Below are 17,727 nucleotides of genomic sequence, written 5' to 3'. Positions count from 1 at the left end.
AGTGTGGGCTCTGATGACAGCGGCTCTGCGGGTTCCCCACGGTGGGTGCACTGAAGCCGCAGGGAAGCTCACACAGCTGTTGACAGCCTCAACCCATGTGCACTGCTGCTCTGTTCCTGGAGTTTTCGAGACCGTCTTGGCTCCTTCAAGGAACAGTAAACAGAAAAGTCTACAGCTGTGCCTTTGAGCTTCTCTTGCTCTGATCCTCTCAGGCCCAGGCTGCCTGGATGGGAAATGCTCCCCAAAAGGTCCTGGCATTGGGCCCCTCCTACCTTCCCACAGCCTTACCCTTCCTCAAATACGCCTTAGCTGTGCCTGGTGTGGTCTTATTCCCCCGCCCCCCCACGGAGCAGTGTCCCCTTATTGCTCCCAGGGCCGCTGGGTGTCCAGATCACACAGACACACAGCGTGCCTCACACAGCACAGTGCTTCCCAGGCCTTTACGTCAGCTCTGCCTTCCCCGCCCCACTTTGTTGATGCAGTCATCTCATACTCCGAACTACAGGGATTCTGCTCTGACGGCTGAAAAATCACCGTGTCTCCTACATGTTAGAATCAGCCAAGATCAGAGCCTTTTCTTCCTGTTGTCACTATCATGAAAACATTTCATTTTTAATGTTTTTTTCCTAACTCGGCAATTTTCTTTTAGCAAGCCACCCCACCCCCACCCCGCAGAGATTTTGGGAACTTGCCCCCACCCCTCACCGTCAGGGCAGTGTGCTCCCAGCTGCCCAGATGAGCTGCCTGCCTCTGTGTCAGCGGGAGGCCCACGGAAGTGGTCAGGGAGCTGAGCTGTGTCTCGGCTGCTGGGAGGATGGCTGAGGACTGCTTTTTCTCACCCCTGGTTCTCCCAGGGACTCCCATGACCCAGCTAAGGCCGTTCCTGGGTGCTGATCTGCCTGGCGAGGGCTTGGGAAGGAGTCAGTGTGAGGGACCCAGCCTGTACCCCCGGCCTGGATGACCGCGTTCTCCAGCTGAGTTGGCCCATCTTCCAGGTGGGCTGAGGAGGAGGTGCGGTACGTATTACAGAAGGATGGGAAGCGTTGGAGGCCTGGAACCCACTGGAAAATGAGCCCCAGCTCCATCCTTTCTGAGCTCTGAGACCTTGGTTAAGTCACTACCTCTTTTTGAGCCTTGGGTGCCACATCTGTAAAATGGGCTCATCCACTCTAAGGTGGGTATAAGGGCAAGCTCTGCTAAGGCGAGCAGGGCACCTGGCACAGAAGGGGCTCATAAACACAGGGGGGTGAGCTGCTCCATCACCCCTGATGTGCCTTCTTGTCACCTCACCTCTCTCTCCTTTCACACTAGGGCGAGCTCACAGTGCCCCCTTGATCAAAGCTACAGGATATGCAGGTTGCCCTGGAAAGTCACCACCGGACTTTCCGGTTAGATTAGTTGCCCAAACCCTAATTCAGGAGCCAAATCCTTGGGGTGAGTTTCTTTCTTCCTTGTAGTGTTCTCTCTCTTTCCTCCGCTCTATTATCCATAGATTCTGGTGGCCTTTTATGGGTTGTGGAAATAAGACACCCTCTGGGCCCCACAGTGGGCACAGATGACATTAGCACTGATGATTCAACTACTGTTGCAGACGATTTGCTCTGTGCCCTGCTGCCAGCCCACTCCCATCCCCAGAGGGCCCCTGACCTCTCAGAACAGTCTCAGTGGGTCCTTCTTAGTCCCTTGGCACCTGGGCCTGGCCCCTGCAGTGTCTGCTATGGTCTGCATAGGCTGAGGTCCCAGCCCCCAAAGGTGATGGCATTAGTAGTAGGTGGGTTCTTAGGCCATGAAGGCCAAGGTGGGGCCTTTGGGCGGCGGCGGGGAGCCTTCATGGACGTGACGAGCGCTCTTAAAGACCCCAGAGTTTCCTCTCTCTTCTACATAAGAGCAAATCTGTAACCTGGCACTGGGTCCTCACTTGACCCCACTGGCACCCTGATCTGGGACTTCAGCCTCCAGAACTGTGGGCAATACGTTCCTGTTGTTGACAAAATACCCGGTCTGTGGAATTTTGTCACAGTGGCCCGATGGGAGAAGATGGTCTCTGACTCCCAGTCTACTGTCCCCATGTGGGTCAGCCAGAAGCTTCTTTCATTCCGCAGCCAAGCTCTCCTCTGAGCTCTTTGGGAAGATGTCTAGGTTTCCACCTCCCTGGTCTCTGGCTTTGCTACATTCCTCATATCTCAGGAGACAACCGTGGCTGGGTTCTTTTTGCTGGGGACCATGACTATTTTTTTCAACATGAGAGGGACAGCTTGTGGAGAGAAGACATAAGAGCATCTGACAGAGTAAAGGATATGTGTGTGTGTGTGTGTGTGTGTGTGTGTGTGAGTGTGTGTGTGTGTGTCAGGTTGTGACAAAGGCACAGCTCTTGGGGAAGCTTGGTTCTAAGGTGAAATGATTGACTCTCTGACCTCTGGCATTTGCCCTTGGCAGTGTCAGGAGGGCAGGGGTCTCAGATTTGTATCTATGTTGCATTATCCAGAAGCTTCCGAAGGGACGTGAGCCCACGAGGTGGGCTGAGTGGCAAGTCTATTGGCTGGATGTTCAATGTGCTCAGAGAAGAACTGGTAATGGAGAGACCTGGCTTACTGCAGAAAAAGCTGCCTTGAGGTGGAAGGGAATTCAGAGGCTCTTGGACCAGCATCCCCTAAACAAGAGCCTAAACTCTACAATTGAAGCATGAGACTCAGCCTCGCAAAAACAGACAAGTTCCCTCTTTCGTGTCTTTTTCTGGCATGACAGATAAACAGAAAAGATCCCTCCATCCAGAGGATGGGTGTGATCATATTAGAGATGATGAAGAAAACACACCTGGCCCAGGCCCTTCTCCACACACCGGGCTTAATGCCTTGGGGACTTGGGAGCCTGCGTCTGTTGGAAAGTAGGCTCTGTGCTTGGGAAGTCCCCACTGAAACTTTTGTGAAAGAAAATGTGCACAATGGGGTACTTCAGTTTTGCGTGTGTCCTCCGTGCTTTGTGAGTGAGCGTTTGTGCAAGGTGGCATACAGGTGCAGAGAGACAACCTACAGAGGGGTGTGGTGGCCCTTGACAGAAAGGACTTTTTTTTTTTTTTTCTTTAAGCAACACAGAAGCCTTGCTCTGCACAGAAACAGGGGCTGAGCCCATTCTAAGTTCCCCTAATAAATGAGAGAGGCAAGAAAGTATCATTAAGTATGAGATCTTTCTATTCACACACATCAGACTGAACTTATTCAGAAACAAATATAATCCAGGGAGGTGGGGGGGAGGTGTCAGTGCTCAAGTGGGCTTCCTGCAGCCTTTGAAGATATAGGAGGGATGTGGACGGGCGTTCCCATAGGGCACAGAAGTCCCTGCCATGCTCCCATAGTACATGGGGTCCTCTCTCCCCTGGAGAGGGGGAGGTAGAAGTTCAAGTTCCAGCTTGTAAAGGCACAACACTGCAATGCTGTGGCCAGCAGTCCCCCTCCACTTCCATCCCTCAAGATGCCTGGAGCAGGAGGGTGGGTTTCGGTCCATTTCTCATAATGACAATCCTATCTACTTGGCTTTCTTGATGGTATCTTGGACAGAGGGAACCGCTCTTCCGAAAACAAGCAGCATTTACAAGAAAAGGCAACAGCGTGCATTTGCTCATAGTGATGCCAGAATCATTTGGATGTAGAAAGCCTTTAGTAATTGGCAGGGAGAATTAGCTTGAAGTTGGCTTAATACCTAGCTATATGCACGCACGTTGTTATTTTTAAGCAATCTGTGTGTTTAGATGCCATCAAGCTAATTAGGAAATATGTATTTGCATAGAACCCAAGTTTAGAGTGCCACTGAATGGAAAAAATAAATCCTCCCGACTAAGCCCACGTGTACCTTCTGGATCTCTTAAAACCACCAAATACTTAGAATACACACATCCCTTTTGAAATGATGATTTTGTTTTCTCAATAAACACTAGCATATAAAACTAGATGTTCCTAACCAAATATTTTTTCACCATGTTTCAAATCCTAATTAGTTAAACTTTTGCACAGTAAAAAAATTCCAAGTTGAGGGAGAAAAAGGTAGAAAAATAGATGTGTGGATGGATGGATGGATGGATGACAGATGGATGACAGATGGCTGGCTGACTGCCAGGTAGGTAGATACATGATGTTGGAAGACGAGTGAACAACATGTATGTGCTTTTACTGTGATACAAGCATGTGCCTAGCTGTGTTAACCATGTCAATGTATATGAGTTATGTGCACATATATGTTGTATAGTTAATTTGTATCAAATCTCTTGTGTTGCTTGTATTTGATGTTTGTTGCTTGTGTGAGTGTGGGCTCTGGCTGTTACTAAACCACCTGGAGCCAAATCCTGGCTCCACCAAGACTGTGCAGCTTTGGGTAATTCCTCTAACCTCGTAACTTTGGGTTTATCCAACTGTGGGTGAATATCAGTACCCATGTCACGGCACAGGCTTGTAGGCTAGGTGAGATGAAGAGTATAAAGTCTATATTTGGTGCCCCATAAATATAAGCATTGTCTATGATTGTCATTGTTATTGATGAGTTTTGCCACATGTGCCTTTCATAGCAACACACACAGGCCGTGTTGTGCAGCATGAGAGGAGCTTTCCTTGGTTGCATGTGTACTGTGTGCTGTCCTTTATGTCATGTCGAATGTGTCCTTTGTTTCCTAGTTGATGTGTGTGCCTTTTCTACTGGTTCTTCACATCTGTGTGTCATTTTAGGCTCTGTTGCATCGCACGTGCCCCTGTGGTTTGTTAGATGTGTGCACACATACTAGGACGACGCCTTTGCATGTAGATTTCGTTTTCCTGCTTGTGATCTGACAGGCTGCATGTAAACATTATAACATCCTGTGGAGGAATTTTTTTTTTTCTCTTGGCAGCCAGAGTTCCCAGAGCAGGGATCAGATCCAAGCTGCAGTTGTGACCTAAGGCACAGCTGCGGCAAGCCAGATTCTTAACCCACTGTGCCCGGCGGGGGTCAAACCCACTGTGCCCAATGCTCCAGAGACTCAATGATTCCCATTGCACGACAGTGAGGGATTTTAATAACATCCCATAGCATAGCTCACATTTGTGAGGGTAGCCACACAACAGACTGCCTGTGCCTGGCCCATGTGTTTTGATGTTTTTCTATTTTTCAATGCAAAGTAGTTACTAATATTTAAAAATTGAAAGGTTTCACATATAATCAAGGGACCACTTTCTCTTTGGAAAATGGGAAGGCCTAATAAGCCTGGTCCTGCATTCTGCTAAGACCTTACCCAGGAGGCGTGGAGGCCGACCTCCTCCTTTAGGTGTGATGGGCTTTAGGCAACATCACAGTTCTCTGTCCTTTCATCGTTCCATCACCTTGACACCCAGGTTCTGCTGCTATTTTTTTTAATGTCATCTGTGCTATTTTCCTCGTGCCTGGCCTGCCTGACCCATTCACCCTCGCTCTCTGGCTCGCGCAGTCGTCTGGCTTGAAAACACAGAACCCAGATGCCCTCCGACAAATCCCAGAAGGGCTCACGAGTGAGGGGAGGGCAGGCAGACGCCCTGCTCCCACCCAGGAGACAAGAAGCCCCGATTCTCCGGAAGCCCTGCACTTTTCTGGACCTGCCCACCGAGGGGTACTGACCCTGCTGATGGAGAAGAGCAGGCCCGGCCGGTCGGAGCACACGCCCGTGAAGCAGAAGCGCAGCTTCCAGTAGAAGAGGTGCTCCCAGATGAAGGTGAGGAGGCTGAGGGCCATGGCGGCCGCCAGCATGTAGAACACGCCTGCCATGTTGTCGATGTCCAGCTGGCTGCTCATCACTTCGTTCTTCTCATTGTGGCAGATGCCCGTGAGCCACAGGGTCTCCAGCTCTTCCATCTCCCCTGCACAGAAGACAGAGCCACAGGCAGTGAGACGAAAGGCACCTGTGATGAGGCAGACACCCCTGGGTTCGGGTTAGATGTGTGCGACGTACAACTGGGCAACTTTGAGGGAAGTGACCAAGCCCACCTGGCGTGTGTCTGCTCACCTGTTAGGTGAAGATGATGATGACAACAACATCTACATAAAACTGGCGTAGGAGGATGACATGAGACCAGGTATAGAGAGAATCTGGCACAGTCTCCGTTGTTGTTGTTGTTGTTGTTGTTTTTTATCATTATTATTAACTTCTTCCCACTTGGCTTTTCTTCCACACCCAACATCCACCCAAACCCGGAACAGGACATGGGCTAAACTGGCAGCAGACTCCGTTAGAAAGGCTTGCATTCCAGTTATGACTGTGTCATTTACTAGCTGCGTGAGTTCAGAGCCACAGTGATCCTGTCTGTGAAATGGGTATAATAAAACTATACACTTCCTTGAGTTCTAGGGAGGACCAAATGAACTCACATATGGACAATTCCTAAATGCAGTGCCTGGCTCATGGTAAGTTCTCCTAAATCGTAGCCTTCACGGGGGTGTTGTGAAAGAAGGGCCTGGCACAGGGTCATCCTCCATTATATTCATTTCTTCTTTCCTCTTTCTTTAGAACGTCCAAGATCATTCCAAAGAGTCACCCAAGTACTGTGCTTAAGGCACAAATGTTCATTGAGAAGAAGCAAACCCAGTGGGCTCTGAATGGCCCCTTGCGAACTAAACCCTTCTCTACCTCAGCAGGCAACTAAAGAAACAGGTGAGGTTTTGAATGGGGGGGGAGGGAGGCATGCTTGGCATTATTTTGTTTCTCTTTTATGTGCATTTTATCCAGTTGCCATTTAGGAGGAAATTCTCTGGTCTAAATGTCAATTATACCAACTGTCTAGCAATTCACTAAACCACGGCACTGGGACTATGATTTAGACCTTTAAAAATCATCCTTCAAGAACCATGAACATCAAGGACGATGCATGTTATGTTAAATGAATAGTATGACTACATTGCTTATACACATGATCTCTAATGTATGAGAGGCAGAAGTGTGGGATTAAGAAATTACCGGGTATAAAATGCATTAGCAGCAAGGATATATTGTACAGCACAGGAAAATATAGCCATTATTTTGTAATAACTTTAAGTGAAGTAATCTATAAAAATACCGAATCAGTATGTTGTACACCTTAAACTAATATAATATTGTAAACCAACTATACTGCAATAAAAAGAGAGACATGCAGAGAAAAATAAATACTCAAAATTCTATCTGATTTTCTTTTGAAGAGGTTAATCATATTTTTTGCTTTCACCTTGCTCTCTGTTTTAAGTTTTATGAAATTCATGGATATTACTTTTGGTTTGGTCTCACTCTTGCATGAGTTGGCTGAACAGAGAAATCTAAGTTGACAGTTATTTTTCCTTGACTTTTTGAAGATGTTATTAAGTGTCCTTCTGATCTGGATGGTAATTGTTGAGAAGTCAGCTCATAATCTCTGTCACTACTTTTGAGGCAATCTATATTTTTCTCTCTAATTGCTTTTGAGAATTTCATTTTGTCTTGAGTATGGAATCTAGGTGTGGATGGGTTTTATTTGTTCTGCTCTAGACTCAGTGGGATTCTTCAGTCTGATGACTCATAACTCTAATTTTGGAAAAATGTCACTTACTGTTGCTTTATTAACCCTGTCCATGTTTTTTTGTTTTTTTTTGTTTTTTTAATTAGTAGACCTCAATTTTCGGAATAGTTTTAGATTTGGAGAGAAACTGAGCAGAAAGTACAGACACTTCTCATATACTCACTCCCTCTTCCCTTTCCCCAGGTTTTCTGCTATTAACATCTGGCATTGGTGCAGTACATTTTTATCATTTATGAACCAAATACATTATTATTACCTGAAACCCACAGTTTACATTAGGGTTCAATCTTTGTGCTGTATGGTTATATGGGTTTGCCAATGCTTAATGTCAGGTATCTACCACTACAGTATCATACAGAATAGTTTCACTGTCCTAAAAATCCCCTGTGCTCCAACTATTCACTCCTTTCCACTGCGAATCCTAACTCCTGGCAACCACTGATCCTTTAACTGCCTCTTCAGTTTTGCCTTTTCCAGAACATCATCCAGTTGGGACCGTATAGTAAGTATATGGCCTTTTCAGATAGGCTTCTTTCTCTCTCTCTTTTTTTTTTTTTTTTTTGGTCTTTTTAGGGCTGCACCCACGGCATATGGAGGTTCCCAGGCTAGGGGTCAAATGGGAGCTATAGCTGCTGGCCTAGACCACAGCCACAGCAACCCCAGATCCAAGCTCCATCTGCATCCAACACTATAGCCCACGGCAGCATCGGATTCTTTAACCCACTGAGTGAGGCCAGGGATTGAACTTGCGTCTTCATAGATACTGAAGATTAACTTCAGATGAACCTCCACAGGAACTCCTTGTTACATTTTTCTTTGTTTGTTTTGGCTTCTTTGTCTTAACAAGAGGCATTTAAGTTTCTTCTCTATCTTTCCATGGCTTGATGGATATTTTAATTGCTGAACCTTCTTCCATTGCATGGGTATATAGTTTGATTAGATTAACTTCTGATGAACCTCGACAGGAACTCCTTGTTACATTTTTAAAATTTTTTTTATTTTCCCACTGTACAGCAAGGGGATCAGGTTATCCTTACATGTATACATTACATTTTTTCCCCCACCCTTTGTTCTGTTGCAACATGAGTATCTAGACATAGTTTTCAATGCTATTCAGCAGGATCTCCTTGTAAATCTATTCTAAGTTGTGTCTGATAAGCCCAAACTCCCGATCCCTCCCACTCCCTCCCCCTCCCATCAGGCAGCCTTGTTACATTTTTTTTGTTTGTTTTGGCTTCTTTGTCTTAACAAGAGGCATTTAAGTTTCTTCTCCATCTTTCCATGGCTTGATGGATATTTTAATTGCTGAACCTTCTTCCATTGCATGGGTATATAGTTTGTTTCTCCATTCCCCAAATGAAGGCCATCTTGGTTGCTTCCAAGTTTGGGCAATTATGAATGAAGCTTCTGTAAATATTCGTGTGCAGGTTTTTCTGCAGACGTAAGTTTTCATCTCATTTGGGTAAGCACCTAGGGGCATCATCAGGGGATGGTATGACTAGACTATGTTTAGCTTTGTAGGAGCCTGCCAAATGGTCTTCCAAAGTGGCTGTACCATTTTACATTCCCCCCAGCAATAAACGAGGTTCCCGTCATGTCACACCTCCTCACCAGTACTGATGAGTGTTGTCAGTGTTGCTGCACTGTGACCATCCCAATAAGGTGTGCAGTGGTAGCACACAGCTTTAATTTGCAGTTCCCTAAAGACACACGATAATTCTATCTTTTCTTCTGAAAATTTTCTTTAAAATATTCTAGATCTTCTCATTCTGTCCTCCAGGTTATTAACTTGGTTTTCGCATTTTCCATTCCCTTATTGTTCCATCCTACAGTTAGCGGGTTCCTACAGATCTATTTTCCAGTTCATTGATTCCTTCATTAGTAATATTGGGCTTTACGTTGAAAAAAATTGAATCTATTTTAATGGTGACTTTCATCTGGCTCTTTTAAAATTCTGCTTGTTCTTTTTAGCAAAACGTCCCACTCTTCTGTGATGACTTAAAATGTTTATACATTTAATGATTTCAAACCTACGGTCTTCCAGATTATTCTCAGCCTAACACCCCCTCCCTGCCACCTTAGTTCTTGGAATTTTCATCCTTCCTTTTGCTGTGTGTGCTCACTCTCATGGTGCACTACTTCCTTGGATATTTGTAACTTTTGATGATGAGCTAATCTTTAGCCGAGCTGTTCTCCCCTCAAACCCCATGCGTCTCCCAAGACATGTCCCTACAGAGGGGTTCTGGGTTTGCTCCTTCCATGGCTGCAGGGGCGTTCAAAGGGCCAGTTTTTGTATAACATAAATTTTTTCTGTGATTATTATATTATTTAAGGAATGTACATTTTGACCTCCATAATCTCCATTCACATTATAATTTTCCATTCAGTTTCAAATGGATGGCAAGCCTCTCGTATTTTCTTTGTTTTGATGCACAGTTTTTTCTAGTCTCTTTTTCACAGACTCACTGAAGCTCTCAAGTTTATGCAGCAGCATCAGTTTCTACTCTCCTGGCACAGTTCAGGGCCTCCACATGATGTGAAAGCCCTGGGCTCCAATCCCAACTCTCTGTATCACAGGTACCTTAGCAGAAACGTACCATGAGAATATCTCATTCCTCCGTGTCTGGTACCTAAAAATTTCTTTTTCTGGAGTTCCTGTCATGGTGCAGTGGTTAACAAATCTGACTAGGAACCATGAGGTTGTGGGTTTGGCCCCTCAATCAGTGGGTTAAGGATCTGGCGTTGCTGTGAGCTGCGGTATAGGCTGCAGAAGTGCTCGGATCCAGCGTTGATGTGGCTCTGGTGTAGGCCGGTTCCCAGACCCCTAGCCTGGGAACCTCCATATGCCATGGGTGCAGCCCTCAAAAGACAAAAAGACAAAAAAAAAAAAAATTTCTTTTTCTTTTGAGCTTGGTTGTGCACTGTGCGTGTGCGCGCATATGCCTATAATCCTGTATTTTTATTTGCTTATAGCATCAAGGAGTCTCACATCAGTTTAGTTTTCCATTGTACCACCGCTATGTATATGTATATTATATATGTGTGTGTGTGTGTATATATATACATACACATATACACACATTTGTAATCATGATTTTTAAAAAAGTATACATATTTATGGCAGGAAAATATATCCTCTTATAAATTCTTCACCCACAAGGAAGGGTGCTGGTTAATTAGTGGTGCAGACAAAGAGATGGGAAGGGATACCTTTTTTTTTTTTTTAAGTACATTTGATTTTCAATGTTGTGCTAATTTCTGCTGTACAGGAAAGTGACTCAGTTATACATATAAACACCTTCTTTTCTATATTCTTTTCTAGGGACATCTTGATTTCAATTCTTTTCCTTCCAACAGCCTCCAAGGCTTTCATACAGTCACACACATCACGGGAGGCGTCTCACTGTCCACCCAACACCACCACTAATGTGTCCACCTTCACGGCCCACCCTGAGCTTCGAGATTGGCATTCTTGCTTCCTCCTTTCCCCCAAACACCGATGCCATCCCTTCAGATAGACTGCGTGCTGTTGACTTTCTCCCTCCCTTTGGAGTTTGTGAGGACACAAAAATGGGTCTTCTCACTACATTTTGTCAAATTCCCGAATGTCTTCCCTTTGGTGTGTCCCAGAGAGAGCCAGGTTTGGATGCCAGAAGCAGGCTCAGTCTTGGTAGAGGTGACATCATTTTGATTCCTTGGAGGAAGAAAATATAAAGATTTTTCTTCGGCCCTTTGCACAAACACCTCTCTGAAATAGGTCATCTTGGTAAACCAGACTCACATCCCGGAAGGGGAACAAAGGCGCATTTTTCAATACCAATTACAACCTGTTCCAATCATTTTCTAGCCATTCATTTCCTGCCTCGTGGCTTTCTTCTACTAGTGCACTGAACTGTAGTTCAAATACTTTCTAATTTCATTTTTAATTTACTCAAGTATATTGTAATCTCCTTGAGGGAGATCAGGGACCATGCTTTATGCTTTTGGTATTCCTCATGGCCTGTAGGGCAGAGTAAGCACTAGATCCATATTTTCTGTTTCTGTTTCTTTCCTTACATCTCTGGGCTTAAATTGGACAGCATGGCAAAAAATGGTCAGATCTCTCAGGTGAGATTTTCTGCCATGTAAAGAAGGAGACACAGAGCAAAAGGGAATTTGCAGGGGGCTTGAGCGTAAAAGGCTGGGAAGTACACATGTCCTTAGCTAGCGTAAAACAGCAAATGTCATTTTTTTCCTGGAAGCATCTCTATGCTGATCATTCCATGTTAGTTTCTCCCACTGCCATGAGCTTTTGTCAGTGTGATGTTATAAACTGGAGCCAGTTAAATGGGACAATTAAACGGCTTTCCTGAAGCAGACGTATGCTTGCTGGGCAAATGCTAAAAGCTCTCCTGGAGGTAGAGGGAAGTTGCACAGCTCTGCGTATGCAGCCAGGGCCATCCTGTCTTCCTCTCTCCACCTGAGAGCCCTGGTCCTCCATGATGCTGAAAGCTCTCTGCCTCTCTGTTTATACCTCTAATGACAGGAAGCTCATGTGCACTTGAAAATGCTTTTGCTTCCTTGGAAGTCTCCACATGTTCAAAAGTTCTTCCTATATCGGTCTCCAGGGGAGAAGACACTGGCCAGCCACATGCATCTCTTCCGGCTGCCGAGTTCTGCACCACTCAAAGGAAGGCTGCAAAGAAGTCCGAAAATAGAGCAGGGCCTCACAGCTTTCTTCCTTCCCAATGTTGCCAGTAAAAAGCAGAGTGTTAGGGCTTCAAAAGGCAGGAGCCACAAAGATACAAACTTGAAAAGGGAACAGGCAAGAATAATTGAGACAGCCTGTCTGAGACTTGCTCCCTTGGCTGCTTAGAATGCTGCTGCAAGAAGCTACATGAAATGTTAACAGGTTGGTCAGACCAAAGGTACAGAAAGGATACAAGTGTGGGCCCAGACAAACATGGAGCTTCTCACATCATCCATCCACTCACGAGGCAGAAGCCTTGGATTTCAGATTTGAAAAAAAGAATAAATCAAAACTCAAGTAGCCACCATCCAGCAAACCACAAGAAGGAATGTTTCTGGTAGAAAACGCTAGAATAAACTACGAAAGGGCGCACCCTTCCCTGAAGGGTTTAGGGAGCATGCCAAAGCACCCTATGAGGTCTAGACAGCCACGGAAGGTAGTTTTAGAGTCTGACTGCCTGCAATCCGCGCGCCTTCAGCACTGGCTGTGTTAACACAGGTTAGTGTACAGGGAGAGCACACGATACTAGACCGTCGGAATCTGGAGCAGGGAAAGGTGTACTTCAGGGCCATGCCTTAAAAAACTCAAATTCCTCCAAGGCTTTCAGCAAAGCCCTTCTGCGAGAAAGGTGAGGGAAGCAAGTGGTTAGTTGATGCAAATTTCTTGCTGTTGGATCCATTGTTCTTGCAGATATAGGTCAGGTGACGATGCTCCTATAAACCTCCATCAAAACAAATGTTATTCTCTGTTCTGAAACTTTTTATCTAAAAATGTAATATACCAGAAAGGGACAGGGGGGGCGTTAAATTCTGTTTTCATGCTTTCAGGTGGCTGTTAACACTTAACAAATCCCATAAACAAAGCAGTGTTATTATCCCTCATTTTACTTGCTCAAGGTCCCAAGTATAGACCCTGGTTTGGAGGAGGGGGCCCCTGTGCAGGGTAGTTACCTGCTCAGGAGCGTTCGTCCAGCGCCCAGTGTGGGTCCTCCTGCCAGTGCCCAGGCCCAGCTGAAGAGGCAGCTCTCAGCTGGCAGCACCCTCTGGGCCAGGTCCCCAGATCCTGCCCTGCCATCATCACTGAAGAAGCAAGGTGCCTGGGACCCAGCCAGCCCTTGAGCTTTCCAGGCTGTGCAAATGGTGGCTGGGTCCTGCAGACTAGGACCCAGAGAGGCTGCTGCTGCCATTAGGTCACAGAGGCGGGGGCTGGGCCTGGCCAATGGGCGACCAGGGTGAGGGCTCTGGAGCTCTGCAGGACGCAGTTTTCCACCTGTCCCCAGGCCCCCAGATCACCTGCTTGCTGGAGGGCCCCTGGGAGAAGGCCTGATCCACCTCTCACCACTCTCTGCCACAGGGGTCACTGCAAGACTGACTGTTGGCCAAGTGGGACCTCTAGCTGTCTAGTGCTAACGTGTGCTCGCCAAGGGTCTCCCTAATGGCTATGGACCTGCCTCACCCCTATGGCAACTACCTGTTCAGTTTTTGTTCTAACGCCCTACGTGTCTAACCCTTCACTCATTCATTCATTTATCATTTTTCTTTTTTTTTAAATCTTTTTAGGGCCATACCCAAGGTGTTTGGAGGTTCCCAGGGGACTAAGGGTCAAATCAGAGCTGCAGCTGCAGACTACGCCACAGCCACAGCAATGCCAGATCCTCAACCCACTAAGCGAGGCCAGGGATCAAACCCGAGTCCTCATGGATACTAGTCAGGTTCTTAACCCACTGAGCCACAATGGGAACTCCTGTTTTTCTATTCTTTTATTTAACAAAGTTACAGAAATTTTGTTCTGCTTCAGGCAAGGTACTAGAGTTTTCACAAATTGACCTAGGTAGCCCTCTTATTAATTAATGTGGCTGGTGCGACATTACACCCATTTTACAGATGAGGCACAGAGAGGTTAAGGAGCTTGTTCAGTCTCTCTGCACCCCAGTTCTGGCATCTACCTAACGCAGTACAACAGTATTTACGTTCCGGGAGTTTGGCTGGAATTAGGTGTGGCTGTGTGTGTGTGGTGCCTGGTGCATACCGATACCTTGTCCGTACTGCTGGAGAGATCTTTATTTCCCACCTGAAGCCAGGGAGCTGGTGGGTGGGGTGGATCACGTAGCCCCAGTTCATGGAGTCTATGATCCCAAGAATGCGGGACCTGAGAGAAGGCTTAGCCCTCCAATGAGCAACTGCTCTGCCCGAGTCTGAGAAATCTATTCCTTCTCTGTCCTCAGACTCATCCTCTGAGCTTCCAGAGGGACTCAGTTACCTTTCAAATTCGATTTCATTCCATTGTGGGAGGCTGTCTGAGCGCTCAGAGGATTGCTCGGGGAAAGGATTTTATAGCAGGCGATGTGACTAGCCTTCAGACAGCCTCAGCACGTCTCCCCTGAGGTCGGTTGTAAAAAGTCCATTTTGAACCTGTACCCTTTAGGCTTTGTCCGGGGCCTGAGAATGCGCTGAAATACATCTTTCTAAAATCAGCCCACACATACACCCTTGCAAGCACCCATCTACATTTTTTTTTTTTTTCTTGGTTTCTGGCCAAAGCGACCCACCCTAGGCAGGGATGGTATGGAAGGAAATGGGGTGTGGTCTTGAGAAACTGGGTTGGCTGTTCTGTTTCATTTCTAGCCAAGGAACTGAATGCTTTGAGGGGGGGTCTCTGAGGACTCCACTTGTTTGTGCCTTACTCTCCCTCATGCATTCACTCCCTCATTCGTTCGTTTCTAAATGTTCTTTAGGAAAAAAAGAACATTCCTAAAGCACTTTGCACAGCGTTGGCATCGCTATATTTTCACAGAGTTGAATAACACACAGTCTTTGGCCTCTGTCAGCAATGAGTCCTGCGGGAGAGACTGTCATGCAAACCAGTAATTATGGCAAAATGAGATGATTGAATTTGCATAGGGCTGGAGGCAGCAAGAAACATGGAATGTTTTGAGATCAGAAAATGGTTCAAAATTTGGGGGAAGAAAGAAGCAATCAGAGGAGGGGCCTGGAGGGCAGGAGCCAGAAGGCAAAGAACTCAGCTTTCGTGCTAAAGGGTTTGGGGGATCCTGGGAGCAGTGGGGCCCTTGGATGAGACCAGCGGTATGCCTGATGGACCCAAGATTCTTCACTTGCTGTCCATGTTTTTGCGGTCCTGGCCTGTGATCAGAAATCCTAAGCAAAGTAAGACTGGCTGTTACAGGTGGGAGGGGCTTGGCAAATTTGAACAATGGTGCTACAGTGTGCAGGAAGGTCACCATAAATTCTATCGCAGTGATATAACCCTGTTAGAGGCCTGTCCTGGTCTCAGAAGCACACAGTACACGAAAACCCTCCTGCTCCCAAGATGTGTAGAGATGGAGTGAAATCCACTTGTAAGAAATTGCTGATGAAGATCCACTGTAAACTGTCTTCAATATTACCACCGCCCCTAACAATCTCCTCTGGAGCTACCAGCTGCATGGCATCGCGCTGAAAACTTGGCAGTGGCCAGCTGTGGGGTCCACCTCAGAGGTCTCCACCTCCAGGAAGTCTTCCCTGAATGCACAGACTACGGTCTCTCCCTCCATGACATCTTGGCTATATCTTCAAGAGAGAACCTGTCACACTAGAGTTATGATCACCTCTCACTTCTAAGTTCTCCGCATTGGGCAGTAAATTTGTTCAGGGTGGGGATCTTGTCTCATTTTTCCTGTGTCCCCAGTGCCTGGCACAGGGCCTGGCATTTAGTAGGTTGTCCATAAAACTGTTGACTGGAGGTGACACAGGTTTCTCTCCTTAATCAGCTTGTGATCTACTGATCTAGGGATCAGCAAGAGCTCAGGAGAGGAAGTGAGACAGGCCAGGACCCTACGCTGCAGAGGCTGCAGTGCTCCTCCGTGGACAAACATCTCCTCCAGCAACAAAATACAAAGAAACTATAACGGACTAAAAATAACTGTGGACATGTGTAGTTGGGGCAAATTATGGGCAGGAAGATCCAAAAAAAAAAAAAAAAACCAAAACAAAACCCTAAAACCTCCACTGCCACTTCTGAAGAGCTGAGAGCAAAAGCAGGGGTTCAGGAGCAAAAGGAGGGCACTAAGCATGCCCCCAGCACATAATGCCACCAAAGGGATAGGCAGACACCTAAGCCACACCTCTGGCCTGACCCCTCCTCCTGCACTGCTCTCACCCCATATAAGGAACCAGCTTGCCCCGACTCCCCACTCAGCAAGTGAACAAGCAGAGAAACTGTTGTTTGTTACTGCTCCCCCCTTGCTATATCAGGAGCCCCAATAGAGCCTGAATTTTCCTGTCTGTAAAATTATCAATTTCTATTGATTAAGGAAGGCCAAGAACCCAGGCTGGTAACAGAAAGACTCTGAAACCCCTGGCAAGGGCTCGAATAGCTTCTGAAGCCCAGAAATCCAGGCTGACTCTTGGGGCAGGAAAGTTCAAAGCAAAGATCCTGGCAAGAGAGTCAGGTGGTCCACCGCAGAGAAACACCTTCCATCTATGGCCTGGAGACCTCAGGGGGTATTGATGCTGATCCCATTAGGGTTTGCTGTGAACACCACAGGGAACTGGCCCCATTTCAATCCCGTTTCATGTTTTGCCCAGGGACTGGGCACTCTGGGTTTCTCAGAAGCCTGAATGGAACTGGAAATGGCAAAGGAACAACTTCCTTTGTAGAAAATCTAGGGCACCCTCATTGGCAGGCTCCTGTCCCCAGTGAGAACAGATTTGGTCTCTGTGAGCTCTGAACTGTAGTCCTGGGAGTGAGGATGGTTTGGGAGCTGCCGTGTTGAAGCCAAGTCCTTGCCTGACCAGTTGACCTGGGAGGAAGATGCTGGTCGGGGATGGAATGTGGTCTGTGGCTTTGGAACAGAGTGAGGTCAGCCAGGCCATGTGATCACTGACCTTGGGGCCTTGGCCTCATTAATTCCACACTCTTGATTGAAAGCCCGATGACCTTGGATCTGGAAGTAATAGCATTCCAGAGCCTAGGACCTCTGTAGCCATGTTCTCCAAATTGAACAATTTTCTGGAGAAAAAAATAAAACACCTTTGGTGGGGGGGGAGAGGAATAGTGCAAGATTCTGGACACAAATAGACTGATTTGGAAGATAAGTCTCCCTTATTTAAATGTCAGAATATTCCATTTCTGTATAATGCTGAGAAGTCACAAAACCAAAATAAAAATAGGGCTAGGCTTAAATGTACCCAGTTAGATGCAGAGACGGGCTGTCTTTAGCATGTTTTACCACCACCTTCCAACTCGAGTGTTGCAGAATTCATTGCTGCCTATCACCACCTGGCTGGGACTGCACAGGACACCTGATCGACCCTGCAACTTGGAGCTGGGGAATTTTATGCACACAGGTCCTCAACCTGTGTCTCTTGAAGAAGAAAAAGGAAAAAGAGGAGAGAGGATTGGGCATCTCCATCAAATGTCAAACAAGGTTACATGGTCACAATTTAACCTTGGAGTATAATATAATTCTCTGGAGTAAGA

The 17,727-nt window shown here is 46.5% G+C and overlaps 1 protein-coding gene across 17 annotated transcripts in view; it reads right to left on the bottom strand.

The window, feature by feature from the left end:
• GRIN2A (glutamate ionotropic receptor NMDA type subunit 2A) overlaps window positions 1-17,727 on the bottom strand; it is a 596,378-nt gene that overhangs the window by 141,291 nt on the left and 437,360 nt on the right. For all 17 annotated transcript variants that reach the window (XR_014840820.1, XR_014840821.1, XR_014840818.1 and 14 more), the window contains one exon: window positions 5,614-5,852. Coding sequence is in view for 4 of the 17 variants with exons in the window: in XM_085017620.1 (XP_084873746.1) it covers window positions 5,614-5,852 (239 nt within the window). In the remaining 13 variants the exon portion in view is untranslated. The remainder of the gene's footprint in view (window positions 1-5,613; window positions 5,853-17,727) is intronic.

Source organism: Sus scrofa, chromosome 3, assembly GCF_054392235.1.
Source record: "Sus scrofa isolate SSC_HxYL_T2T_F1_AM1 chromosome 3, Sscrofa_HxYL_maternal_Yorkshire_Landrace_v2.0, whole genome shotgun sequence".
NCBI classification, from domain to species: Eukaryota; Metazoa; Chordata; class Mammalia; order Artiodactyla; family Suidae; genus Sus; species Sus scrofa.
This window is presented reverse-complemented; position numbering and strand designations above follow the sequence as displayed.